At 39.0% G+C, this 26,119-nt stretch overlaps 1 protein-coding gene across 1 annotated transcript in view; it reads right to left on the bottom strand.

Moving 5' to 3' along the window:
- The window catches only part of LOC137331864 (collagen alpha-6(VI) chain-like), a 186,619-nt gene that overhangs the window by 137,066 nt on the left and 23,434 nt on the right, over nucleotides 1-26,119 (bottom strand). The window contains 5 exon segments of the mRNA XM_067995748.1: nucleotides 217-540; nucleotides 543-770; nucleotides 14,068-14,688; nucleotides 16,640-16,681; nucleotides 19,024-19,623. Coding sequence (XP_067851849.1) covers nucleotides 217-540; nucleotides 543-770; nucleotides 14,068-14,688; nucleotides 16,640-16,681; nucleotides 19,024-19,623 — 1,815 coding nt within the window.

Here is a 26,119-nt window from a genome sequence, read left to right as displayed (position 1 = left end):
TAATATGAGGGGAATGACTTACAGCCTCTGATCCCGCTGCCTTCCTGCCGTGTCCAGATGTTAACCTGCTCTCCTGAGCAGGCAAGCGGGACAGCCGCCCCAAGCCGGCAAAGACACAGCAATTAACCCAAAGGTAATAACACGATGAAGACATGCTCAGATCATGCTTTGATTTGTAAAACTCTGATCACTTGGAGAGGATGTAAGAACCCTTACCTTCCTTTGAACAGATATCCCGTACAATGCTGCTTTTTATATTTGTCAAAGCATCAAAATTGTCCGTGTAAAAGACTCTTTCATCAACACCTGCAATGAGATGAAGTTCATTTTTCTTTGCCTCTCCTACACCAACAGCATAGACAATGACCCCTTGCTGCCTCAGCTCTGCAGCGGGACTTGTTACACTATCCTGTGACTGTCCGTCTGTGATGGTGATCAGGAAACGCCGCACTCTGTGTCCACGGCTTCTCTCTGCATCACTGATGAAATTCTTCATGTAGTTTAATGCAGCACCTGTGTTAGTGCCTCCTCCAATTTGAGTTTAATCGCTCCCTCCAATCCCGTTTTGCTGGTATGTTCATCGGTTCCAAATTCTGTTCGTGTATTAGACGCGTACTGGACAACCCCAACACGAACCTGGTCTGCACCAATATTGAATACTTTCACTACCTCGACCAGGAATCTTTTCATGTCTTTAAAGTTCTCAGGTTGTATGTTGCTTGAGCCATCAACCAGGAAAAAGATATCGGCTTCTTCAGTTTCAACACAGCCTGAAAAGAGAAAGGGGCATTGCTTCAGTTACTGAAGAACAGCGAGAAGACACACTCCAGGGCTTTGATGCTCATCGTCGTTTTCACAAGGCTAACGGCAGACCAGCGCAAATCGTCCAGCAACTTATGACAATTCGCTATCTCTTCCTCGTCACAAATTGCTGCGTTACTTACACACTAATAATGACGAGCGCCATTGAGCTCTCCGTTATTTTTTCAGAAATATTTTGGCCCACTATACCTGAGGAATTTTCATTCGGGCATTACGAAAGTGGATAAAATATAGAACACTGAACGTAGAACACTGAACATAGAAAATTAAACATAGAACACTGAACATGGAACACTGAACATGGAACACTGAACATGGAACACTGAACATAGAACACTGAACATAGAACACTGAACACTGAATTTAGAACACTAAACATAGAACACTAAATTTAGAACACTGAACATAGAACACTGAACATAGAACACTGAACATAGAACACTGAACATAGAACACTGAACACAGAACACTGAACATAGAACACTGAACACAGAACACTGAACATAGAACACTGAATTTAGAACACTGAACATAGACCACTAAACATAGAACACTGAACATAGAACACTGAACATAGAACACTAAATTTAGAACACTGAACATAGAACACTAAACATAAAATACTAAACATAGACCACTGAACATAGAACACTGAACACAAAACACTGAACATAGAACACTGAACACAGAACACTGAACATAGAACACTGAACATAGAACACTGAACATAGAACACTAAATTTAGAACACTGAACACAGAACACTGAACATAGAACACTGAATTTAGAACACTAAACATAGAACACTAAATTTAGAACACTGAACATAGAACACTGAACACTAAACATAGAACAGTGAACATAGAACACTGAACATAGAACACTGAACACAGAACACTGAATTTAGAACACGGAACATAGAACACTAAATTTAGAACACTGAACATAGAACACTGAACATAGAACACTGAACATAGAACACTGAATTTAGAACACTGAACATAGAACACTGAATTTAGAACACTGAACATAGAACACTAAACATAGAACACTGAACACAGAACATAGAACACTAAATTTAGAACACTGAACATAGAACACTAACCATAGAACACTAAGCATGGAACACTGAACATAGAACACTAAATGTAGAACACTGAACATAGAACACTGAATTTAGAACACTAAACATAGAACACTAAACATAGAACACTGAACATAGAACACTGAACATAGAACACTGAACAAAGAACACTAAATTTAGAACACTGAACATAGAACACTGAATTTAGAACACTAAACATAGAACACTAAACACAGAACACTGAACACAGAACACTGAACATAGAACACTGAACATAGAACACTAAATTTAGAACACTGAACATAGAACACTGAACATAGAACACTGAACATAGAACACTAAATTTAGAACACTGAACATAGAACACTGAACATAGAACACTGAACATAGAACACTAAACATAGAACAGTGAACAGAGAACACTGAACACAGAACACTGAACATAGAACACTGAACATAGAACACTAAACATAGAACACTAAACACAGAACACTGAACATAGAACACTGAACATAGAACACTAAATTTAGAACACTGAACATAGAACACTAAACATAAAATACTAAACATAGACCACTGAACATAGAACACTGAACACAGAACACTGAACATAGAACACTGAACACAGAACACTGAACATAGAACACTGAATTTAGAACACTAAACATAGAACATTAAATTTAGAACACTGAACATAGAACACTGAACACAGAACACTGAACATAGAACACTAAACATAGAACAGTGAACATAGAACACTGAACATAGAACACTGAACAGAGAACACTGAATTTAGAACACGGAACATAGAACACTAAATTTAGAACACTGAACATAGAACACTGAACACAGAACACTGAACATAGAACACTAAACATAGAACAGTGAACATAGAACACTGAACATAGAACACTGAACACAGAACACTGAATTTAGAACACGGAACATAGAACACTAAATTTAGAACACTGAACATAGAACACTGAACATAGAACACTGAACATAGAACACTGAATTTAGAACACTGAACATAGAACACTGAATTTAGAACACTGAACATAGAACACTAAACATAGAACACTGAACACAGAACATAGAACACTAAATTTAGAACACTGAACATAGAACACTAACCATAGAACAATGAACATAGAACACTGAACACAGAACACTGAACATAGAACACTGAATTTAGAACACTGAACATAGAACACTGAATTTAGAACACTGAACATAGAACACTAAACATAGAACACTGAACACAGAACATAGAACACTAAACATAGAACAGTGAACATAGAACACTGAACATAGAACACTGAACACAGAACACTGAACATAGAACACTGAATTTAGAACACGGAACATAGAACACTAAATTTAGAACACTGAACATAGAACACTGAATTTAGAACACGGAACATAGAACACTAAATTTAGAACACTGAACATAGAACAATGAACATAGAACACTGAACACAGAACACTGAACATAGAACACTGAATTTAGAACACTGAACATAGAACACTAAACATAGAACACTGAACACAGAACATAGAACACTAAATTTAGAACACTGAACATAGAACACTAAACATAGAACACTGAACACAGAACATAGAACACTAAATTTAGAACACTGAACATAGAACACTGAACATAGAACACTGAACATAGAACACTGAACATAGAACACTAAACATAGAACACTGAACACAGAACATAGAACACTAAATTTAGAACACTGAACATAGAACACTGAACAGAGAACACTAACCATAGAACACTAAGCATGGAATACTGAACATAGAACACTAAATTTAGAACACTGAACATAGAACACTGAATTTAGAACACTAAACATAGAACACTGAACACAGAACACTGAACATAGAACACTGAACATAGAACACTGAACATAGAACACTAAATTTAGAACACTGAACATAGAACACTAAATTTAGAACACTGAACATAGAACACTAAATTTAGAACACTAAACATAGACCACTGAACATAGAACACTGAACATAGAACACTGAACATAGAACACTGAACATAGAACACTGAATATAGAACACTAAACATAAAACAATGAACATAGAACACTAAACATAGAACACTAAACATAGAACACTGAACATAGAACACTGAACATAGAACACTGAACATAGAACACTAAATTTAGAACACTAAATTTAGAACACTAAACATAGACCACTGAACATAGAACACTGAACATAGAACACTGAACATAGAACACTGAACATAGAACACTGAACATAGAACACTGAACATAGAACACTGAACATAGAACACTAAATTTAGAACACGAAACATAGACCACTGAACATAGAACACTGAACATAGAACACTGAACATAGAACACTGAACATAGAACACTGAATATAGAACACTAAACATAGACCACTGAACATAGAACACTGAACATAGAACACTGAACATAGAACACTGAACATAGAACACTGAACATAGAACACTGAACATAGAACACTGAACATAGAACACTAAATTTAGAACACGAAACATAGACCACTGAACATAGAACACTGAACATAGAACACTGAACATAGAACACTGAACATAGAACACTGAACATAGAACACTGAACACTAAACATAGAACAGTGAACATAGAACACTGAACATAGAACACTGAACACAGAACACTGAATTTAGAACACGGAACATAGAACACTAAATTTAGAACACTGAACATAGAACACTGAACATAGAACACTGAACATAGAACACTGAATTTAGAACACTGAACATAGAACACTGAATTTAGAACACTGAACATAGAACACTAAACATAGAACACTGAACACAGAACATAGAACACTAAATTTAGAACACTGAACATAGAACACTAACCATAGAACACTAAGCATGGAACACTGAACATAGAACACTAAATGTAGAACACTGAACATAGAACACTGAATTTAGAACACTAAACATAGAACACTAAACATAGAACACTGAACATAGAACACTGAACATAGAACACTGAACAAAGAACACTAAATTTAGAACACTGAACATAGAACACTGAATTTAGAACACTAAACATAGAACACTAAACACAGAACACTGAACACAGAACACTGAACATAGAACACTGAACATAGAACACTAAATTTAGAACACTGAACATAGAACACTGAACATAGAACACTGAACATAGAACACTAAATTTAGAACACTGAACATAGAACACTGAACATAGAACACTGAACATAGAACACTAAACATAGAACAGTGAACAGAGAACACTGAACACAGAACACTGAACATAGAACACTGAACATAGAACACTAAACATAGAACACTAAACACAGAACACTGAACATAGAACACTGAACATAGAACACTAAATTTAGAACACTGAACATAGAACACTAAACATAAAATACTAAACATAGACCACTGAACATAGAACACTGAACACAGAACACTGAACATAGAACACTGAACACAGAACACTGAACATAGAACACTGAATTTAGAACACTAAACATAGAACATTAAATTTAGAACACTGAACATAGAACACTGAACACAGAACACTGAACATAGAACACTAAACATAGAACAGTGAACATAGAACACTGAACATAGAACACTGAACAGAGAACACTGAATTTAGAACACGGAACATAGAACACTAAATTTAGAACACTGAACATAGAACACTGAACACAGAACACTGAACATAGAACACTAAACATAGAACAGTGAACATAGAACACTGAACATAGAACACTGAACACAGAACACTGAATTTAGAACACGGAACATAGAACACTAAATTTAGAACACTGAACATAGAACACTGAACATAGAACACTGAACATAGAACACTGAATTTAGAACACTGAACATAGAACACTGAATTTAGAACACTGAACATAGAACACTAAACATAGAACACTGAACACAGAACATAGAACACTAAATTTAGAACACTGAACATAGAACACTAACCATAGAACAATGAACATAGAACACTGAACACAGAACACTGAACATAGAACACTGAATTTAGAACACTGAACATAGAACACTGAATTTAGAACACTGAACATAGAACACTAAACATAGAACACTGAACACAGAACATAGAACACTAAACATAGAACAGTGAACATAGAACACTGAACATAGAACACTGAACACAGAACACTGAACATAGAACACTGAATTTAGAACACGGAACATAGAACACTAAATTTAGAACACTGAACATAGAACACTGAATTTAGAACACGGAACATAGAACACTAAATTTAGAACACTGAACATAGAACAATGAACATAGAACACTGAACACAGAACACTGAACATAGAACACTGAATTTAGAACACTGAACATAGAACACTAAACATAGAACACTGAACACAGAACATAGAACACTAAATTTAGAACACTGAACATAGAACACTAAACATAGAACACTGAACACAGAACATAGAACACTAAATTTAGAACACTGAACATAGAACACTGAACATAGAACACTGAACATAGAACACTGAACATAGAACACTAAACATAGAACACTGAACACAGAACACAGAACACTAAATTTAGAACACTGAACATAGAACACTGAACAGAGAACACTAACCATAGAACACTAAGCATGGAATACTGAACATAGAACACTAAATTTAGAACACTGAACATAGAACACTGAATTTAGAACACTAAACATAGAACACTGAACACAGAACACTGAACATAGAACACTGAACATAGAACACTGAACATAGAACACTAAATTTAGAACACTGAACATAGAACACTAAATTTAGAACACTGAACATAGAACACTAAATTTAGAACACTAAACATAGACCACTGAACATAGAACACTGAACATAGAACACTGAACATAGAACACTGAACATAGAACACTGAATATAGAACACTAAACATAAAACAATGAACATAGAACACTAAACATAGAACACTAAACATAGAACACTGAACATAGAACACTGAACATAGAACACTGAACATAGAACACTAAATTTAGAACACTAAATTTAGAACACTAAACATAGACCACTGAACATAGAACACTGAACATAGAACACTAAACATAGAACACTGAACATAGAACACTGAACATAGAACACTAAATTTAGAACACGAAACATAGACCACTGAACATAGAACACTGAACATAGAACACTGAACATAGAACACTGAACATAGAACACTGAATATAGAACACTAAACATAAAACAATGAACATAGAACACTAAACTAGAACACTGAACATAGAACACTGAACATAGAACACTGAACATAGAACACTGAACATAGAACACTGAACATAGACAACTGAATATAGAACACTGAAGATAGAACACTGAATACAGAACACTAAACATAAAACAATGAACATAGAACACTAAACATAGACCACTGAACATAGACCACTGAACATAGAACACTGAACATAGAACACTGAACATAGAACACTGAACATAGAACACTAAATTTAGAACACTAAACATAGACCACTGAACATAGAACACTGAACATAGAACACTGAACATAGAACACTGAATATAGAATACTAAACATAAAACAATGAACATAGAACACTAAATTTAGAACACTGAACAGAGAACACTAAACATAGAACACTGAACATAGAACACTGAACATAGAACATTGAACATAGAACACTAAACATAAAATACTAAACATAGACCACTGAACATAGAACACTAAATTTAGAACACTGAACATAGAACACTGAACACAGAACACTGAACATAGAACACTGAATTTAGAACACTGAACATAGAACACTGAATTTAGAACACTGAACATAGAACACTAAACATAGAACACTGAACACAGAACATAGAACACTAAATTTAGAACACTGAACATAGAACACTAACCATAGAACAATGAACATAGAACACTAAACATAGAACACTGAATTTAGAACACTGAACATAGAACACTGAATTTAGAACACTGAACATAGAACACTAAACATAGAACACTGAACACAGAACATAGAACACTAAACATAGAACAGTGAACATAGAACACTGAACATAGAACACTGAACACAGAACACTGAACATAGAACACTGAATTTAGAACACTGAACATAGAACACTGAATTTAGAACACTGAACATAGAACACTAAACATAGAACACTGAACACAGAACATAGAACACTAAACATAGAACAGTGAACATAGAACACTGAACATAGAACACTGAACACAGAACACTGAACATAGAACACTGAATTTAGAACACTGAACATAGAACACTGAATTTAGAACACTAAACATAGAACACTGAACACAGAACATAGAACACTAAACATAGAACAGTGAACATAGAACACTGAACATAGAACACTGAACACAGAACACTGAACATAGAACACTGAATTTAGAACACGGAACATAGAACACTAAATTTAGAACACTGAACATAGAACAATGAACATAGAACACTGAACACAGAACACTGAACATAGAACACTGAATTTAGAACACTGAACATAGAACACTAAACATAGAACACTGAACACAGAACATAGAACACTAAATTTAGAACACTGAACATAGAACACTGAACATAGAACACTGAACATAGAACACTGAACATAGAACACTAAACATAGAACACTGAACACAGAACATAGAACACTAAATTTAGAACACTGAACATAGAACACTGAACATAGAACACTAACCATAGAACACTAAGCATGGAATACTGAACATAGAACACTAAATTTAGAACACTGAACATAGAACACTGAATTTAGAACACTAAACATAGAACACTGAACACAGAACACTGAACATAGAACACTGAACATAGAACACTGAACATAGAACACTGAACATAGAACACTAAATTTAGAACACTGAACATAGAACACTAAATTTAGAACACTGAACATAGAACACTAAATTTAGAACACTAAACATAGACCACTGAACATAGAACACTGAACATAGAACACTGAACATAGAACACTGAACATAGAACACTGAACATAGAACACTGAATATAGAACACTAAACATAAAACAATGAACATAGAACACTAAACATAGAACACTGAACATAGAACACTGAACATAGAACACTGAACATAGAACACTAAATTTAGAACACTAAACATAGACCACTGAACATAGAACACTGAACATAGAACACTGAACATAGAACACTGAACATAGAACACTGAACATAGAACACTGAACATAGAACACTGAACATAGAACACTAAATTTAGAACACTAAACATAGACCACTGAACATAGAACACTGAACATAGAACACTGAACATAGAACACTGAACATAGAACACTGAATATAGAACACTAAACATAAAACAATGAACATAGAACACTAAACATAGAACACTGAACATAGAACACTGAACATAGAACACTGAACATAGAACACTGAACATAGAACACTGAACATAGACAACTGAAGATAGAACACTGAATATAGAACACTAAACATAAAACAATGAACATAGAACACTAAACATAGAACACTAAACATGGAACACTGAACATAGAACACTGAACATAGAACACTGAACATAGAACACTAAACATAGACCACTGAACATAGAACACTGAACATAGAACACTGAATTTAGAACACTGAACACAGAACACTGAACATAGAACACTGAACATAGAACACTTAACATAGAACACTGAACATAGAACACTAAACATAAAATACTAAACATAGACCACTGAACATAGAACACTGAACACAGAACACTAAACATAGAACACTGAACATAGAACACTGAACACAGAACACTGAACGTAGAACACTGAACATAGAACACTGAATTTAGAACACTAAACATAGAACATTAAATTTAGAACATTGAATATAGGACACAAAACACAGAACACTGAACATAGAACACTGAACATAGAACACTAAATTTAGAACACTGAACATAGAACACTGAACATAGAACACTGAACATAGAACACTGAATTTAGGACACTGAACAGAGACACTAAACATAGAACACTAAATTTAGAACACTGAACATAGAACACTAAACATAGAACACTGAACACAGAACATAGAATACTAAATTTAGAACACTGAACATAGAACACTAAACATAGAACACTGAACACAGAACATAGAACACTAAATTTAGAACACTGAACATAGAACACTAAATTTAGAACACTGAACATAGAACACTAAACATAGAACACTGAACACAGAACATAGAACACTAAATTTAGAACACTGAACATAGAACACTGAACATAGAACACTGAACACAGAACACTGAACGTAGAACACTGAACATAGAACACTGAATTTAGAACACTAAACATAGAACATTAAATTTAGAACATTGAATATAGGACACAAAACACAGAACACTGAACATAGAACACTGAACATAGAACACTAAATTTAGAACACTGAACATAGAACACTGAACATAGAACACTGAACATAGAACACTGAATTTAGGACACTGAACATAGAACACTAAACATAGAACACTAAATTTAGAACACTGAACATAGAACACTAAACATAGAACACTGAACACAGAACATAGAACACTAAATTTAGAACACTGAACATAGAACACTAAATTTAGAACACTGAACATAGAACACTAAACATAGAACACTGAACACAGAACATAGAACACTAAATTTAGAACACTGAACATAGAACACTGAATTTAGAACACTAAACATAGAACACTAAGCATGGAACACTGAACATAGAACACTAAATTTAGAACACTGAACATAGAACACTGAATTTAGAACACTAAACATAGAACACTGAACACAGAACACTGAACATAGAACACTGAACATAGAACACTGAACATAGAACACTAAATTTAGAACACTGAACATAGAACACTGAACATAGAACACTGAACATAGAACACTGAACATAGAACACTAAACATAAAACAATGAACATAGAACACTAAACATAGAACACTGAACATAGAACACTGAACATAGAACACTGAACATAGAACACTAAATTTAGAACACTAAACATAGACCACTGAACATAGAACACTGAACATAGAACACTGAACATAGAACACTGAATATAGAACACTGAACATAGAACACTGAATATAGAACACTAAACATAAAACAATGAACATAGAACACTAAACATAGAACACTAAACATAGAACACTGAACATAGAACACTGAATATAGAACACTAAACATAAAACAATGAACATAAAACACTAAATTTAGAACACTGAACAGAGAACACTAAACATAGAACACTGAACATAGAACAATGAACATAGAACACTGAACATAGAACACTAAACATAAAATACTAAACATAGAACACTGAACATAGAACACTGAATATAGAACACTAAACATAAAACAATGAACATAGAACACTAAACATAGAACACTAAACATAGAACACTGAACATAGAACACTGAATATAGAACACTAAACATAAAACAATGAACATAAAACACTAAATTTAGAACACTGAACATAGAACACTGCACACAGAACACTGAACGTAGAACACTGAACATAGAACACTGAACATAGAACACTGAACATAGAACACTGAACATAGAACATTAAATTTAGAACATTGAATATAGGACACAAAACACAGAACACTGAACATAGAACACTGAACATAGAACACTAAATTTAGAACACTAAATTTAGAACACTGAACATAGAACACTGAACATAGAACACTGAACATAGAACACTGAATTTAGGACACTGAACATAGAACACTAAACATAGAACACTGAACATAGAACACTAAATTTAGAACACTGAACATAGAACACTAAACATAGAACACTGAACATAGAACACTAAATTTAGAACACTGAACATAGAACACTAAACATAGAACACTGAACATAGAACACTGAACATAGAACACTAAACATAGAACACTGAACACAGAACACTGAACACAGAACACTGAACATAGAACACTGAATTTAGAACACTGAACATAGAACACTGAATTTAGAACACTGAACATAGAACACTGAATTTAGAACACTGAACATAGAACACTAAATTTAGAACACTGAACATAGAACACTAAACATAGAACACTGAACATAGAACACTGAACATAGAACACTAAACATAGAACACTGAACACAGAACACTGAACACAGAACACTGAACATAGAACACTGAATTTAGAACACTGAACATAGAACACTGAATTTAGAACACTGAACATAGAACACTGAATTTAGAACACTGAACACAGAACACTGAACATAGAACACTGAACATAGAACACTAAATTTAGAACACTGAACACAGAACACTAAACATAGAACACTGAACATAGAACACTGAACATAGAACACTAAACATAGAACACTGAACACAGAACACTGAACACAGAACACTGAACATAGAACACTGAATTTAGAACACTGAACATAGAACACTGAATTTAGAACACTGAACACAGAACACTGAACATAGAACACTGAACATAGAACACTGAACATAGAACACTGAACATAGAACACTAAATTTAGAACACTGAACATAGAACACTGAATTTAGAACACTGAACACAGAACACTGAACATAGAACACTGAATTTAGAACACTGAACATAGAACACTGAATTTAGAACACTGAACACAGAACACTGAACATAGAACACTGAACATCGAACACTGAACATAGAACACTAAATTTAGAACACTGAACATAGAACACTGAATTTAGAACACTGAACACAGAACACTGAACATAGAACACTGAATTTAGAACACTGAACATAGAACACTGAATTTAGAACACTGAACACAGAACACTGAACATAGAACACTGAACATAGAACACTAAATTTAGAACACTAAACATAGAACACTGAACACAGAACACTGAACACAGAACACTGAACATAGAACACTGAATTTAGAACACTGAACATAGAACACTGAATTTAGAACACTGAACACAGAACACTAAACATAGAACACTGAACATAGAACACTGAACATAGAACACTAAACATAGAACACTGAACACAGAACACTGAACACAGAACACTGAACATAGAACACTGAATTTCGAACACTGAACATGGAACACTGAATTTAGAACACTGAACATAGAACACTGAATTTAGAACACTGAACACAGAACACTGAACATAGAACACTGAATTTAGAACACTGAACATAGAACACTGAACATAGAACACTGAATTTAGAACACTGAACATAGAACACTGAATTTCGAACACTGAACATGGAACACTGAATTTAGAACACTGAACACAGAACACTGAACATAGAACACTGAACATAGAACACTGAATTTAGAACACTGAACATAGAACACTGAATTTAGAACACTGAACACAGAACACTGAACATAGAACACTGAACATATAACACTAAGCATGGAACACTGAACATAGAACACTAAATTTAGAACACTAAACATAGAACACTGAACACAGAACACTGAACATAGAACACTGAACACAGAACACTGAACATAGAACACTGAATTTAGAACACTGAACATAGAACACTGAACATAGAACACTGAATTTAGAACACTAAACATAGAACACTGAATTTAGAACACTAAACATAGAACACTGAACATAGAACACTGAACATAGAACACTGAATTTAGAACACGGAACATAGAACATTAAATTTAGAACATTGAATATCGGACACAAAACACAGAACACTGAACATAAAATACTAAACATAGAACACTGAACACAGAACACTGAACACTGAATTTAGAACACTAAACATAGAACACTGAACACAGAACACTGAACATAGAACACTGAATTTAGAACACTGAACTTAGAACACTGAACATAGAACACTAAACATAGAACACTGAACATAGAACACTGAATTTAGAACACTGAACATAGAACACTAAACATAGAACACTGAACATAGAACACTGAATTTAGAACACTGAACATAGAACACTGAACATAGAAAACTAAACATAGAACACTGAAATGAACGCAGAGATCATTCTAAATAATAAATCATCTCAGAAAATAAAATCACAGGTCTCACCCTGCTGAAGTTGCTCAGTTTGTTCAGGAATTATTGAGATCCACGTGTGTATCTCGTTGCAAATCTTCTTCTGGATCTGATTCTCCATTGTCTTTAACTGGTCAAAGTTCTGGACATTTGCAACGTAATTTTCTGGAGGGTATGAGGCGATATTTCGGAGTTCACTTTCAACGGCATCTTTGATTCCAATAACGTACACGGTGACACCAGAACGTCGGAGGTTAGCGGCTGGAACCTTCACATCATCCTGGGACTTGCCGTCAGTGATCACCACTGCGATCTGAGGAACACCTTGATTTGATCGGCCACCAGCCATTGGGACAAAGTAATTCTGACTGATATAATTAATGGCGTCCCCAGTGTAAGTCCCTCCTCCCCTATATGGTGTGTTTTCGATGTATCGCAGGATGGCAGCCTTGTTCTGTAACGTATTAAGATAAAACTCTGGTCTTGCGACTGTACTGTACTGAACCAAGCCGATTTGGACCTTTTCAGACCCAACATCCAGTGCACCGACAAGATTGTGAAGGAATTCACGGATCCGTTGAAAGTTTGTTTCTCCAATACTACTTGATTCATCCACAAGGAAAACAACATCGGCAACCGAAGCAGCCTGGCACGCTTCAAAAAAAGATAAACAAAACATAGCACTAAAACATAAACCACTTCCACTGGCCGATGTAACTCCTCCCAGAACCTGCCCAATTGTCCTCATTACGTATTCATGGAAGGATCAAAGTCCTTTTAGTGCCCTCTATAGGCAGCCCATCTTGGGGAGGGAAAGTGGGGGTGGGGGGGGGGGGGAGGTGGGAGACTGGGGGAAGGAAAATCTGGTCCCGCTGCAGCAGCTGAAAAGGTCAAGAAAACCGTTGTGTGTGAGGCTCTTCCTCCTTCTAGGTTCCACGTCCACAGATTGAAAGATTCTTCTACTGAGATGTTGCCAGTACCAGAGGACCCAGTTTTTAGGCCCAGAGGGAAGGAGGTCCATGAAGGGTATGATTGGTGGCCTATGGAAGGAAGAGGCCTCGGCAGTGGGTGCCACCTAACCCCCATTAAGGAATGCCTTCTGAGCCTGGGTTGTGTTCCATATGATGACACACACAGTGCCTTGGCACTCTCTACTTTATTGTTAAAGGGGCAAGGCAAGGAAGGTATGTTGCATAGTGGTTATGTTACTGGACTAGTAATCCAGAGGCCTAGACTAATATTCAGGGAGTCATGAGTTCAAATCCCACCATGGCAGCTGGGGAATTTAAATTCAATTAATTAAATAAAAATCTGGAATATAAAAAAAAAACTAGTATCAGTAATGGTGGCCATGAAGCTATTGGATTGTTGTAAAAACCATCTGGTTCACTAATGCCCTTTAGGGAAGGAAACCTGCTGTCCTTACCCAGTCTGGCCTATATGTGACTCCAGACCACAGCAAAGTGGTTGATTCTTAATCGCCCTCTGAAATGGCCTAGCAAGCCACTCAGTTCTTCTCAAGGGCAATTAGGGATGGGCAATAAACGCTGGCCTTGCCAGTGATGCCCACATCCCATGAATGAATAAAACAAATAGAAGGGTCACCTCAATCCTTCAAGGTCCCTGCTGCACATCATTAGCCAGCCACCTCAGAACGTTCTGCCATTGCAGGAGAAGAAGGAGGCCAAGAATGAAAGGGCAGCAAGAAGGTTGTCCAGTTTGTTTTGAGTGAGATGTTCCTTTCACTGACGAGATACGCACAAAATGATTTGGGGCAGGTTGGGGAAACGTCTGCATGAAAGCGTAGCAGAGTGATCTCTAAACAGGATCATTGGCAGTAATGGAGGCCAGCTACAAGTCAGCAGGGACTGAGGTGAGTTTGGTGCCCAAGGAGGATGGCAGGACACATTTGGCACTGGGCTTGGATCTTAGTCAGCTGATGGTCTCCTTTATGAGCTGTGTCTGCAGCTGTCTGACCGCTGGCACAGGTCCAGCATTGCTGAGGGGTCACGGGGAATAAGGCCTGCCTGGATCTGCAGGCAGGGAGGTGTGGGTACTGGGAGGGGGAGGGGATCGGGGCTATAGACTGCCTACTGTTCTGGGGAGCCTGGCGCCTCAAAACTTGGCCTGCTGTTCCTCCTCTTGTCCCTTCTCAAAGTAGAAGTACAGGGGGAAGGCTAAATGATAATCAAAGCCCAGTCTGGAGATTGCACTTAAAAAGAAAGTGCAAAATAGTACATGAATAAACATTTAAATGTACTTTAAACATACTTAAAGAAACTGTAAAAACTCTTTAAAAAACTTAGAAAGCTATTCTAAACTTAGAGTCATAGAATCATACAGCCCATCGTACCTGTGTCGGCTCTCTGAAAGAACCATCCAATTAGTCCCATTCCCCTGCTCTTTCTCCGTAGCCCTGAAAATTTCTCCTTTTCAAATATTTATCCAATTCCCTTTTGAAAGTTATTTTTGAATCTGCTTCCACCGCTCTTTTAAGCAGTGTGTGCCAGATCATAAAAACTCATCACATAAAATAAAATTCTCATCTCCTTCCTGGTTCTTAAAGTCATTTTAAAAACAAAAATAAAAATAGTTAAAGTCTTACCTGCGGGTTTCTCCCAGTGCCTTTCTGGCTTTTGACCATTTTCTAAAGGGCAAAAGAAAGTGAAGAATTGGTTTGACATGAACAGTATTGAAGTGGGTAACGTTTGAAGAAATGCAACAACATTTGAGCACTGACATAAAATCAGATTACAATATTCCAGTTCAAGCTAAAATACTTTGAAAAATACTTATGGGGCCTTTCTGACTCATCACAAGCAGGCCCAGTGCACGTGTCTGTTAATTCCTGTCAGTGGTCACTGGGCTATAGGTGGAGAGGGGCGGCGGACAGGGCCCTGCAACAGGCCCTGCCCACCCACCCACCCTCAGTTGCATGCAGCAAGGTGGGTATGGCCAGCCATCTCCTCCAAGGCCCGAGGTAAAGGGTTCCGGAAGATTCTGGGGGCAGAGATATAGTCATGGGCCTGATTTCCCTCCGCTGGCATCCCAGGTACACCCGAAAACAGACGACAAAACAGAGCAAGTGTGAGCACCGTCCAAAAGATGTGACTTGTGTTAAATATCTAATATTTCGGGTAATGTCTAAGATGTTAAAAGATATTCCATGGAAACATTTATCTTTTCTGAACAGCACGCGATGGTCAGAACGATAGCTCCATAATCCTCAATAGCTCACTAGTAAAGAGTGACTTCAATGGAAATAAAAATTGGGAGAGATGTAAAACGGGCTGCTATCACCGCTTTTACATTATCGCACAAGTCAAAACCTACCCAAGCATTTCTGAGCCGTACACATCAGATTGCCATAGTAACCCTGGGCGCCAGAAACACACCAGTGTTCCTTGTACCCAATGTAAACAATTTTACAACACCAAGTTATAGTCCAACAAATTTATTTTGAATTAAAAATAAATTTGTTGGACTATAACTTGGTGTTGTAAAATTGTTTACAATTGTCAACCCCAGTCCATCACCGGCATCTCCACATCATGGTACCCAATGTTGTTATGGCATAAATATCAGGAGGTGAGTTGCATGATATATTCCATGTCATTTGCATATCATTAGAATACTCCCACCCATATTAGGGCGGATGTATTCCTCAGGTTGTATTCCGGCAGAAATTGCTAGAAATGGCAGGCTGTGTGGGGGGTGTCAACAGAGATTATCTACCAACGTCTGCTGGAGTTACTGAATTATAGTGAATAAAAATTACCTCTTGCATGAATAAAATTGATAGTTAGTGGGAGTGTAACCTAAATCAACAATTCAGATTAATGTTTACATCAGGTTAAGTTGCTGGTGGATTAAGAGTCTAGTCAGGTGCCCCATTGTCTTGATCTATTCTTCCAACCACCAGTAACCTGTATCGCCAAGCCCAAGACTAAAATGACCTGGCAGCAGATGCACCGAACACCTTAACTACGGTGGCTCCTGGGAGGAGCTTGGGAAGTTTGAATCCTTACTGATATCCACAGGAAAACACAGACAAGCAGTGACATGAGTAGGAAACACTGCCTCCCTGTGTAGAACATGAATTGTCGCCATTTATAGGTTTAATTCCCAATGGAAGAGACTGGACCGTATAAAATTATATTTCAAGTCAGTATAACTGCTTTGTTTTTCTGTTGAAAGTATCTGGAACCCTTCCCTTGCAGGACAGAATTACAACAGGCTTCCAAATCTTGGCAACAGCACGAAGTGTAGTGTCAAAAATCAAAATCTTGGGGGCAGAGGAGGGAGAATGCTCAGAGGCATCAGCATTTATGAAGCTTCTCATAACTTCTGCAGGTTTTCCAAATGTGTATGCCTGAAACTTGGTGGGAAAGGAAAATCCCATCTAACGAATGGATCTTTAAGAAAGACTGATTTGCCATTTATTAGCGCCTTTCATGACCTCAGGCCATCCCTAAATGCTTTACAGCCAATGAAGTACTTTTTCAAGTGTAGTCACTGTTGTAATGTAGGAAATGCGGCAGCCAATTTGCACACAGCAAGATCCCACAAACAGCAATGAGATAAATGACCAAATAATCTGTTTTAGCGATGTTGGTTGAGGGATAAATATTGGCCAAGCAACCCCAGAGATATATCATAGTGATGTTAAAATAAATTTTGTATTTTTTTTTAATTTGCTTTGTACGCTTTTGTTCATTAGTTATAAAAATATCGGAGCTGGGGGAAAAGGCTGTTTGACCAACTGTCAAGAATCATCCAATCCGGTAACAAAGGCTCTGCTCACTTTCCAATTGGCCGTGGAAAGACAGACGGTGCCTCGCGAGGATGGATGTGTCGGGTGACCAATGGCAGGAGCGTGTGGGGGCGGGGCAGTTGGAGACAGGAGGTCATGTGAATACCAGAATACGTCCAATCAGAGTTGGCAACCTTAACTGCAAGGAACCTTAAAAAAAAAGAATTTGAAATTACCTGGTGTTCTTCTGTCACTCCTTTCTGATTGTGATATACTATGGACTGCCTGGGTTATATTTTTAGTCAGGAGAGGTATTAGATTGATAAGAAGACCGGCCTGCAAAACGTACGGGTAGCTCGGAGAAAATGCCATAGTTTCCAGCTCCTTGAGATCCGAATACTTTACACCAACGGAGAGAATTTTGACGCCATCATCCTTCAACGCAGTGGCGGCCTTTGTAACATCATCCTGCGATCTGCTAGATGTAATTACTATCGCAATCTGAGGAACTCTTTCATGCTTTCGGCTTCCAGCAGATGCTGTGAAGATGTTTTTGTGTATGTAATCTAAAGCTTGGCCTGTATTCAATGCTGACCCACCCTTAAATTGGTAATTCTTCTTTAAGTAAGAAAGCAGCATATTCTTATCTTGAAATCTATCCAGTAAGAACTCAGTTTTTGCTTGACCACTGTACTGAGCCAGTGCAATCCGGTATTTGTTGACACCAACATCCAGTCTGTTGACTATTCTTATAAGAAGAGACCGCACCTGTTGAAATCCTGAGCGTGCCAAATTTTGAGATCCGTCAACCAGAAAGACAATATCAGCATAATGTTCTGTAGGATGAGAGAGAAAAAATCCAAGTCAATACAGAAATATATTTGAATAGCATCATCAGCATTACTACTGTTTAGGTACTGGTGCCATTCATACATCAGCACCATTATGTAGATCAGATACCATTAAGAATATTAATTATTTTAATTGACAAAACATAATTTCACAATTATTTTGAAGTGGACTAAATACGTGGAAGATGCAATAGTACTTAGTGTACAAGATTCCAACCCCTAGTATTATTGTTTATTAATAAAATTAGAAATGAAAAACAACCTGGTATAATTTATTTCACTAACAATAGATGGTTGGACAATCTTGGCATGAATACAATGCCCTATATATTGTCCCTAGTTCCCACTTTACTATCATCAGAGAGAATGAGTCTGGGAGAGAAAATGAGAAAAAGTGATAGAGAGGCAGAGAGATAGAAAGAGAGAGACGCACACAAAGATAGAAAGAGAGATAGAGAGGGAGAGATGGAGTGGGCGACAGAAAGAGAAAGAGAAAAACAAAAAGAGACAGAAAGAGAAAGGGGGATGGAGAGGGAAAGAGAGAAAGAGAGAGAGAGATAAAAAGAGCGAGAAAGAGAGAGAGATGTGAGACAGTCGAATGAATCACTCCTCAACCTTGAAGGAGCTGTCGATATGTTAAGAACAGCTGGAAACACACAAGGGATGAATTTCCTTGAAACTTCTGCCACCATAACTTCAGCGAAGGTGCGGTAAAAACTCTGTTTATGTGAGCAGCTAAAGTTAGGGCAGTGGAGCAGCAGAATCTTTGAGGAAATCCACCCACCACAGTCACTGATGGAGCAGCTCAGTAATGATGAAACTTTTCATACAGTTAAACAAAAAGGGCAACAAGAATAAGCAACATGGGAGGAAGCCCATTAAACAGAGACACAAGCGGACTGGACGTGAATAGATAGATGGGCTTCCACTTTTGTGACAAAAAAATCCTAATGATAAACATCAGTGTCCATAAGAACATAAGAACATAAGAAATAGGAGCAGGAGCAGGCCACATGGCCCCTCGAGCCTGCTCCGCCATTCAATCAGATAATGACTGATCTTCGACCTCAACTCCACTTTCCCCTGATCTTCGACCTCAACTCCACTTTCCCGCCCGATCCCCGTATCCCTTGATTCCCCTAGAGTCCAAAAATCTATCTAACTCAGCCTTGAATATATTCAATGACTCAGCATCCACAGCCCTCTGGGGTAGAGAAATCTAAAGGTTCACAAACCTCTGCGTGAAGAAATTCCTCCTCATCTCAGTCTTGAATTGCCGACCCCGTATCCTGCGACTATGCCCCCTAGTTCTAGACTCTCTAGCAAGGAGAAACAATTTCTCAGCATCTACCCTGTTAAGCCCCCCTGAGAGGAATGGATCAGAGCAGAGGGAGCGTCCCATAAAAAGGCAGGATTTCGGAGCGCCGAGAACAGCTGGGAGGAGCAGATCAGAGCAGAGGGAGCATCCCATAAAAAGGCGGGATCTCGGAGCGCCGAGAACAGCTGTGGGGAGTGGATCAGAGCAGAGGGAGCGTCCCATAAAAAGGCAGGATTTCGGAGCGCCGAGAACAGCTGAGGGGAGTGGATCAGAGCAGAGGGAGCGTCCCATAAAAAGGCGGGATCTCGGAGCGCCGAGAACAGCTGGGAGGAGCAGATCAGAGCAGAGGGAGCGTCCCATAAAAAGGCGGGATCTCGGAGCGCCGAGAACAGCTGTGGGGAGTGGATCAGAGCAGAGGGAGCGTCCCATAAAAAGGCGGGATCTCGGAGCGCCGAGAACAGCTGGGAGGAGCAGATCAGAGCAGAGGGAGCGTCCCATAAAAAGGCGGGATCTCGGAGCGCCGAGAACAGCTGAGAGGAACGGATCAGAGCAGAGGGAGCATCCCATAAAAAGGCGGGATCTCGGAGCGCCGAGAACAGCTGAGAGGAACGGATCAGAGCAGAGGGAGCATCCCATAAAAAGGCGGGATCTCGGAGCGCCGAGAACAGCTGAGAGGAACGGATCAGAGCAGAGGGATCATCCCATAAAAAGGCGGGATCTCGGAGCGCCGAGAACAGCTGAGAGGAACGGATCAGAGCAGAGGGAGCTGCGACGGAGTTCGAAGTGACGTCAGAAATCAGAAAGGGACGCGACACAGGGGAGGCACCTGATTGGTAAATAGGTTCAGGTGAGTATTTCTACTATTCTACAGTAACTAAAGTAAAAAGAAAGGGAAGGTCAGCAGCTCTTATAGCAAGTAGTGTTTTTTAGTGAATCAAGGTCCCTAGTATAGTTAACATTCTCTAAATTAAGAGTAATTTAAAGGAGTAAACTCCTTAAAGGGAGTAACTAACGAGCTTAATCTAAGGCAAGTCATGGCAGCAGAGCTCACACCCGTGATATGCTCCTCCTGCTCTATGTGGGAAGTCATGGACGCTACCAGTGTCCCTGGTGACCATGTGTGCAGGAAGTGTGTCCAGCTGCAGCTACTGGCTAACCGCATTTCAGAGCTGGAGCTGCGGGTGGATTCACTGTGGAGCATCTGCGATGCTGAGATGATCATGGATAGCACGTTCAGTGAGGTGGTCACACCGCAGGTAAAGATTACGCAGGCAGAAAGGAAATGGGTGACCGCCAGGCAGAGTAAAAGGACTAGGCAGGTAGAGTGGGAGTCCCCTGGGGCCATCTCCCTCTCAAACAGATACTGTTGGGGGAGATGGCTTATCAGAGGAAAGCAGCAAGATCCAAGTTCATGGCACCACGGGTGGCTCTGCTGCACAGGAGGGGAGGAAAAAGAGTGGCAGGGCTATAGTGATAGGGGATTCAATTGTAAGGGGAACAGATAGGCATTTCTGCAGCCGCAAACGTGACTCCAGGATGGTATGTTGCCTCCCTGGTGCTAGGCTCAAGGATGTCACGGTGCGGCTGCAGGGCATTTTGGATCGGGAGGGTGAACAGCCAGTAGTCGTGGTCCATATCGGTACCAACGACATAAGTAAAAAAAGGGATGAGGTCCTGCAAGGTGAATTTAAGGAGTTAGGAGATAAATTAAAAAGCAGGACCTCAAAGGTAGTGATCTCAGGATTACTACCAGTGCCACGTGCTAGTGAGTATAGGAACAGGAGAATAGACCAGATGAATGCGTGGCTGCAGGGATGGTGTAGGAGGGAGGGATTTAGATTCCTGGGACATTGGGACTGGTTCTGGGGAAGGTGGGACCTGTACAAGTGGGACTGGTTACACCCGAGCAGGACCGGGACCAATGTCCTCGCAGGGTTGTTTGCTAGTACTGTTGGGGAAGGTTTAAACTAGAGTGGCAGGGGGATGGGAATCTGAGCAGGGAGACAGAGGAGGGGGAAACAAGGATAGAAACAAAAGACAGAAAGGGAAGAAGCAATAGTGGAAGGCAGAGAAAACAAGGGCGAAAAACAAATAGGGCCATAGTACAAAATAAAACTAAGATGACTAGCAATCTTAAAAAGACAAGCCTAAAGGCATTGTGTCTTCATGCGCAGAGCATTCGCAATAAGCTAGTAGAATTAACAGTGCAGATAGATATTAATGGTTATGATATAGTTGCGATTATGGAGACACTGGCTGCAGGGTGACCAAGGATGGGAACTGAACATCCAGGGGTATTCAATATTTAGGAAGGACAGGCAAAAAGGGAAAAGAGACATGGTAGCGTTGTTAGTAAAGGAGGAAATCAATGCAATAGTGAGGAAGGATATTGGCACGGAAAATCACGATGTGGAATCTGTATGGGTGGAGCGAAGAAACACCAAGGGGCAGAAAATGTTGGTGGGGGTTGTCTTTAGGCCCCCAAACAGTAGTGGAGATGTAGGGGAAGGCATTAAACAGGAAATTAGAGACGCATGCAAGAAGGGTACAACTATAATCATGGGTGAGTTTAATATACATATGGATTGGTCAAACCAAATTAGCAATAATACTGTAGGGGAGGAATTCCTGGAGTGTGTACCAATACGTTGAGGAACCAACTGGAGAAGACGCGATCCTAGACTGGGTATTGTGCAATGAGAAAGGATTAATTAACAATCTTGGTGTGTGGGGTCCCTTAGGGAAGAGCGACCATAACATTATAGAATTCCTCATTAAGATGGAGAGTGAAGCAGTTGAATCCGAAACTAGGGTCCTGAATCTAAATAAAGGAAATTACAAAAGTATGAGGTGCGAGTTGGCTATGAAAGATTGGGGACTTTTACTAAAAGGGATGATGGTGGATAGGCAATGGCTAGTATTTAAAGAACGTGTGCAGGAATTACAACAATTATTCACCCCTGTCTGGCGCAAAAATAAAACAGGAAAGGTGGCTCAACCGTGGCTTACAAAAGAAATTAGGGATAGTTTTAGATCCAAAGAGGAGACATATAAAATTGCCAGAAAAAGCGGCAAGCCTGAGGATTGGGAGCAGCTCAGAATTCAGCAAAGGAGGGCAAAGAGATTGATTAAGAGGGGAAAAATAGAGTATGAGAGTAAACTAGCAGAATAAAAACTGACTGTAAAAGCTTCCATAAATATGTCAAGAGAAAAAGATTAGTGAAGACAAATGTAGGTCCCTTACAGTCAGAAATGGGGGAAATTATAATGGGGAACAAAGAAATGGCAGAACAATTAAACACATACTTTGGTTCTGTCTTCACAAAGGAGGACACAAATAACCTCCCAGAAATGTTAGGGAACCAAGGGTCTAGTGAGAGGGAGGAACTGAAGGAAATCAGTATTAGTTAAAAAATAGTGCTGGGGAAATTAATGGGGCTAAAGGCTGACAAATCCCCAGGGCCTGAAAATGTACATCCCAGAGTACTGAAGGAACTGGCCCTGGAAATAGTGGATGCATTGGTGACCATCATCCAAAATTCCATAGACTCTGGAACAGTTCCTACAGATTGGAAGGTGGCAAATGTAACCCCACTATTTAAAAAAGGAGGGAGAGAAAAAACAGGGAATTATAGGCCAGTTAGCCTAACATCAGTAGTGGGGAAAATGCTTGAGTCAATTATAAAAGATGTGATAACAGAACACTTGGAGGGCATTAACCGGATTGGACAAAGTCAGCATGGGTGCATGAAAGGGAAATCATGCTTAACAAATCTACTGGAGTTTTTTGAGGATGTAACTAGTAGAATAGATAGGGGAGAACCAGTGCATGTGGTGTATTTGGATTTTCAGAAGGCTTTTGATAAGGTCCCACACAAGAGGTTAGTGTGCAAAATTAAAGCACATGGGATTGGGGGGAATATATTGGCATGGATTGAGAATTGGTTGACAGACAGGAAACAGAGAGTAGGAATAAACGGGTCTTTTTCCGGGTGGCAGGCAGTGACTAGTGGTGTATCGCAGGGATCAGTGCTTGGGCCCCAGCTATTCACAATATATATCAATGATTTGGATGAGGGAACTCGATGTAACATTTCCAAGTTTGCAGACGACACAAAGCTGGGGTGGAATGTGAGCTGTGAGGAGGATGCAAAGAGGCTCCAACATGGCAGATGCAGTGTAGCATGGATAAATGTGAGGTTATCCACTTTGGTTGTAAAAACAGAAAGGCAGATTATCATCTCAATGGTGATAGATTGGGAAAAGGGGAGGTGCAATGAGACCTGGATGTCCTTGTACACCAGTCGCTGAAAGCGAGCATTCAGGTGCAGCAAGCAGTTAGGAAGGTGAATGGTATGTTGGCCTTCATTGCAAGAGGATTTGAGTACAGGAGCAGGGATGTCTTACTGCAGTTATACAGGGTCTTGGTGAGACCACATCTGGAGTATTGTGTGAAGTTTTGGTCTCCTTATCTGAGGAAGGATGTCCTTGCCATGGAGGGAGTGCAACGAAGGTTTACCAGACTGATTCCTGGGATGGCAGGACTGACGTATGAGGGGAGAATGGATCAACTAGGCCTATATTCACTAGAGTTTAGAAGAATGAGAGGTGATCTCATCGAAACATATAAAATTCTAACAGGACTAGACAGACTAGATGCAGGGAGGATAGTCCCGATGGCTGGGGAGTCCAGAACCAGGGGTCACAGTCTCAGGATACGGGGTATGCCATTTAGAACTGAGATGAGGAGAAATTTATTCACTCAGAGGATGGTGAACCTGTGGAATTCTCTACCACAGAAAGCAGTGGGGGCCAAGTCATTAGATGTATTCAAGAAGGAGTTAGATATATTTCTTAATGCTAAAGGGATCAAGGGATATGGGGAAAAAGCGGGAGCAGGGTACTGAGTTAGATGATCAGCCATGATCATTTTGAATGGCGGAGCAGGCCCGAAGGGCCAAATGGCCTACTCTTGCTCCTATTTTCTATGTTTCTATGTTATATGATTCAATTAGATCACCTCTCATTCTTCTAATCTCCAGAGAATCTACTCAACCTCTCTTCACAGGACAACCCTCTCATCCCAGAAATTAATCTAGTGAACCTTCATTGCACCGCCTCTAAGGCATGTATATCCATCCTTAGATAAGGAGACCAAAACTG

This window comes from Heptranchias perlo, chromosome 2 (assembly GCF_035084215.1).
Source record: "Heptranchias perlo isolate sHepPer1 chromosome 2, sHepPer1.hap1, whole genome shotgun sequence".
NCBI classification, from domain to species: Eukaryota; Metazoa; Chordata; class Chondrichthyes; order Hexanchiformes; family Hexanchidae; genus Heptranchias; species Heptranchias perlo.
The sequence above is the reverse complement of the archived record's forward strand: the minus strand, read 5'-3'. Positions and strand labels throughout refer to the sequence as shown.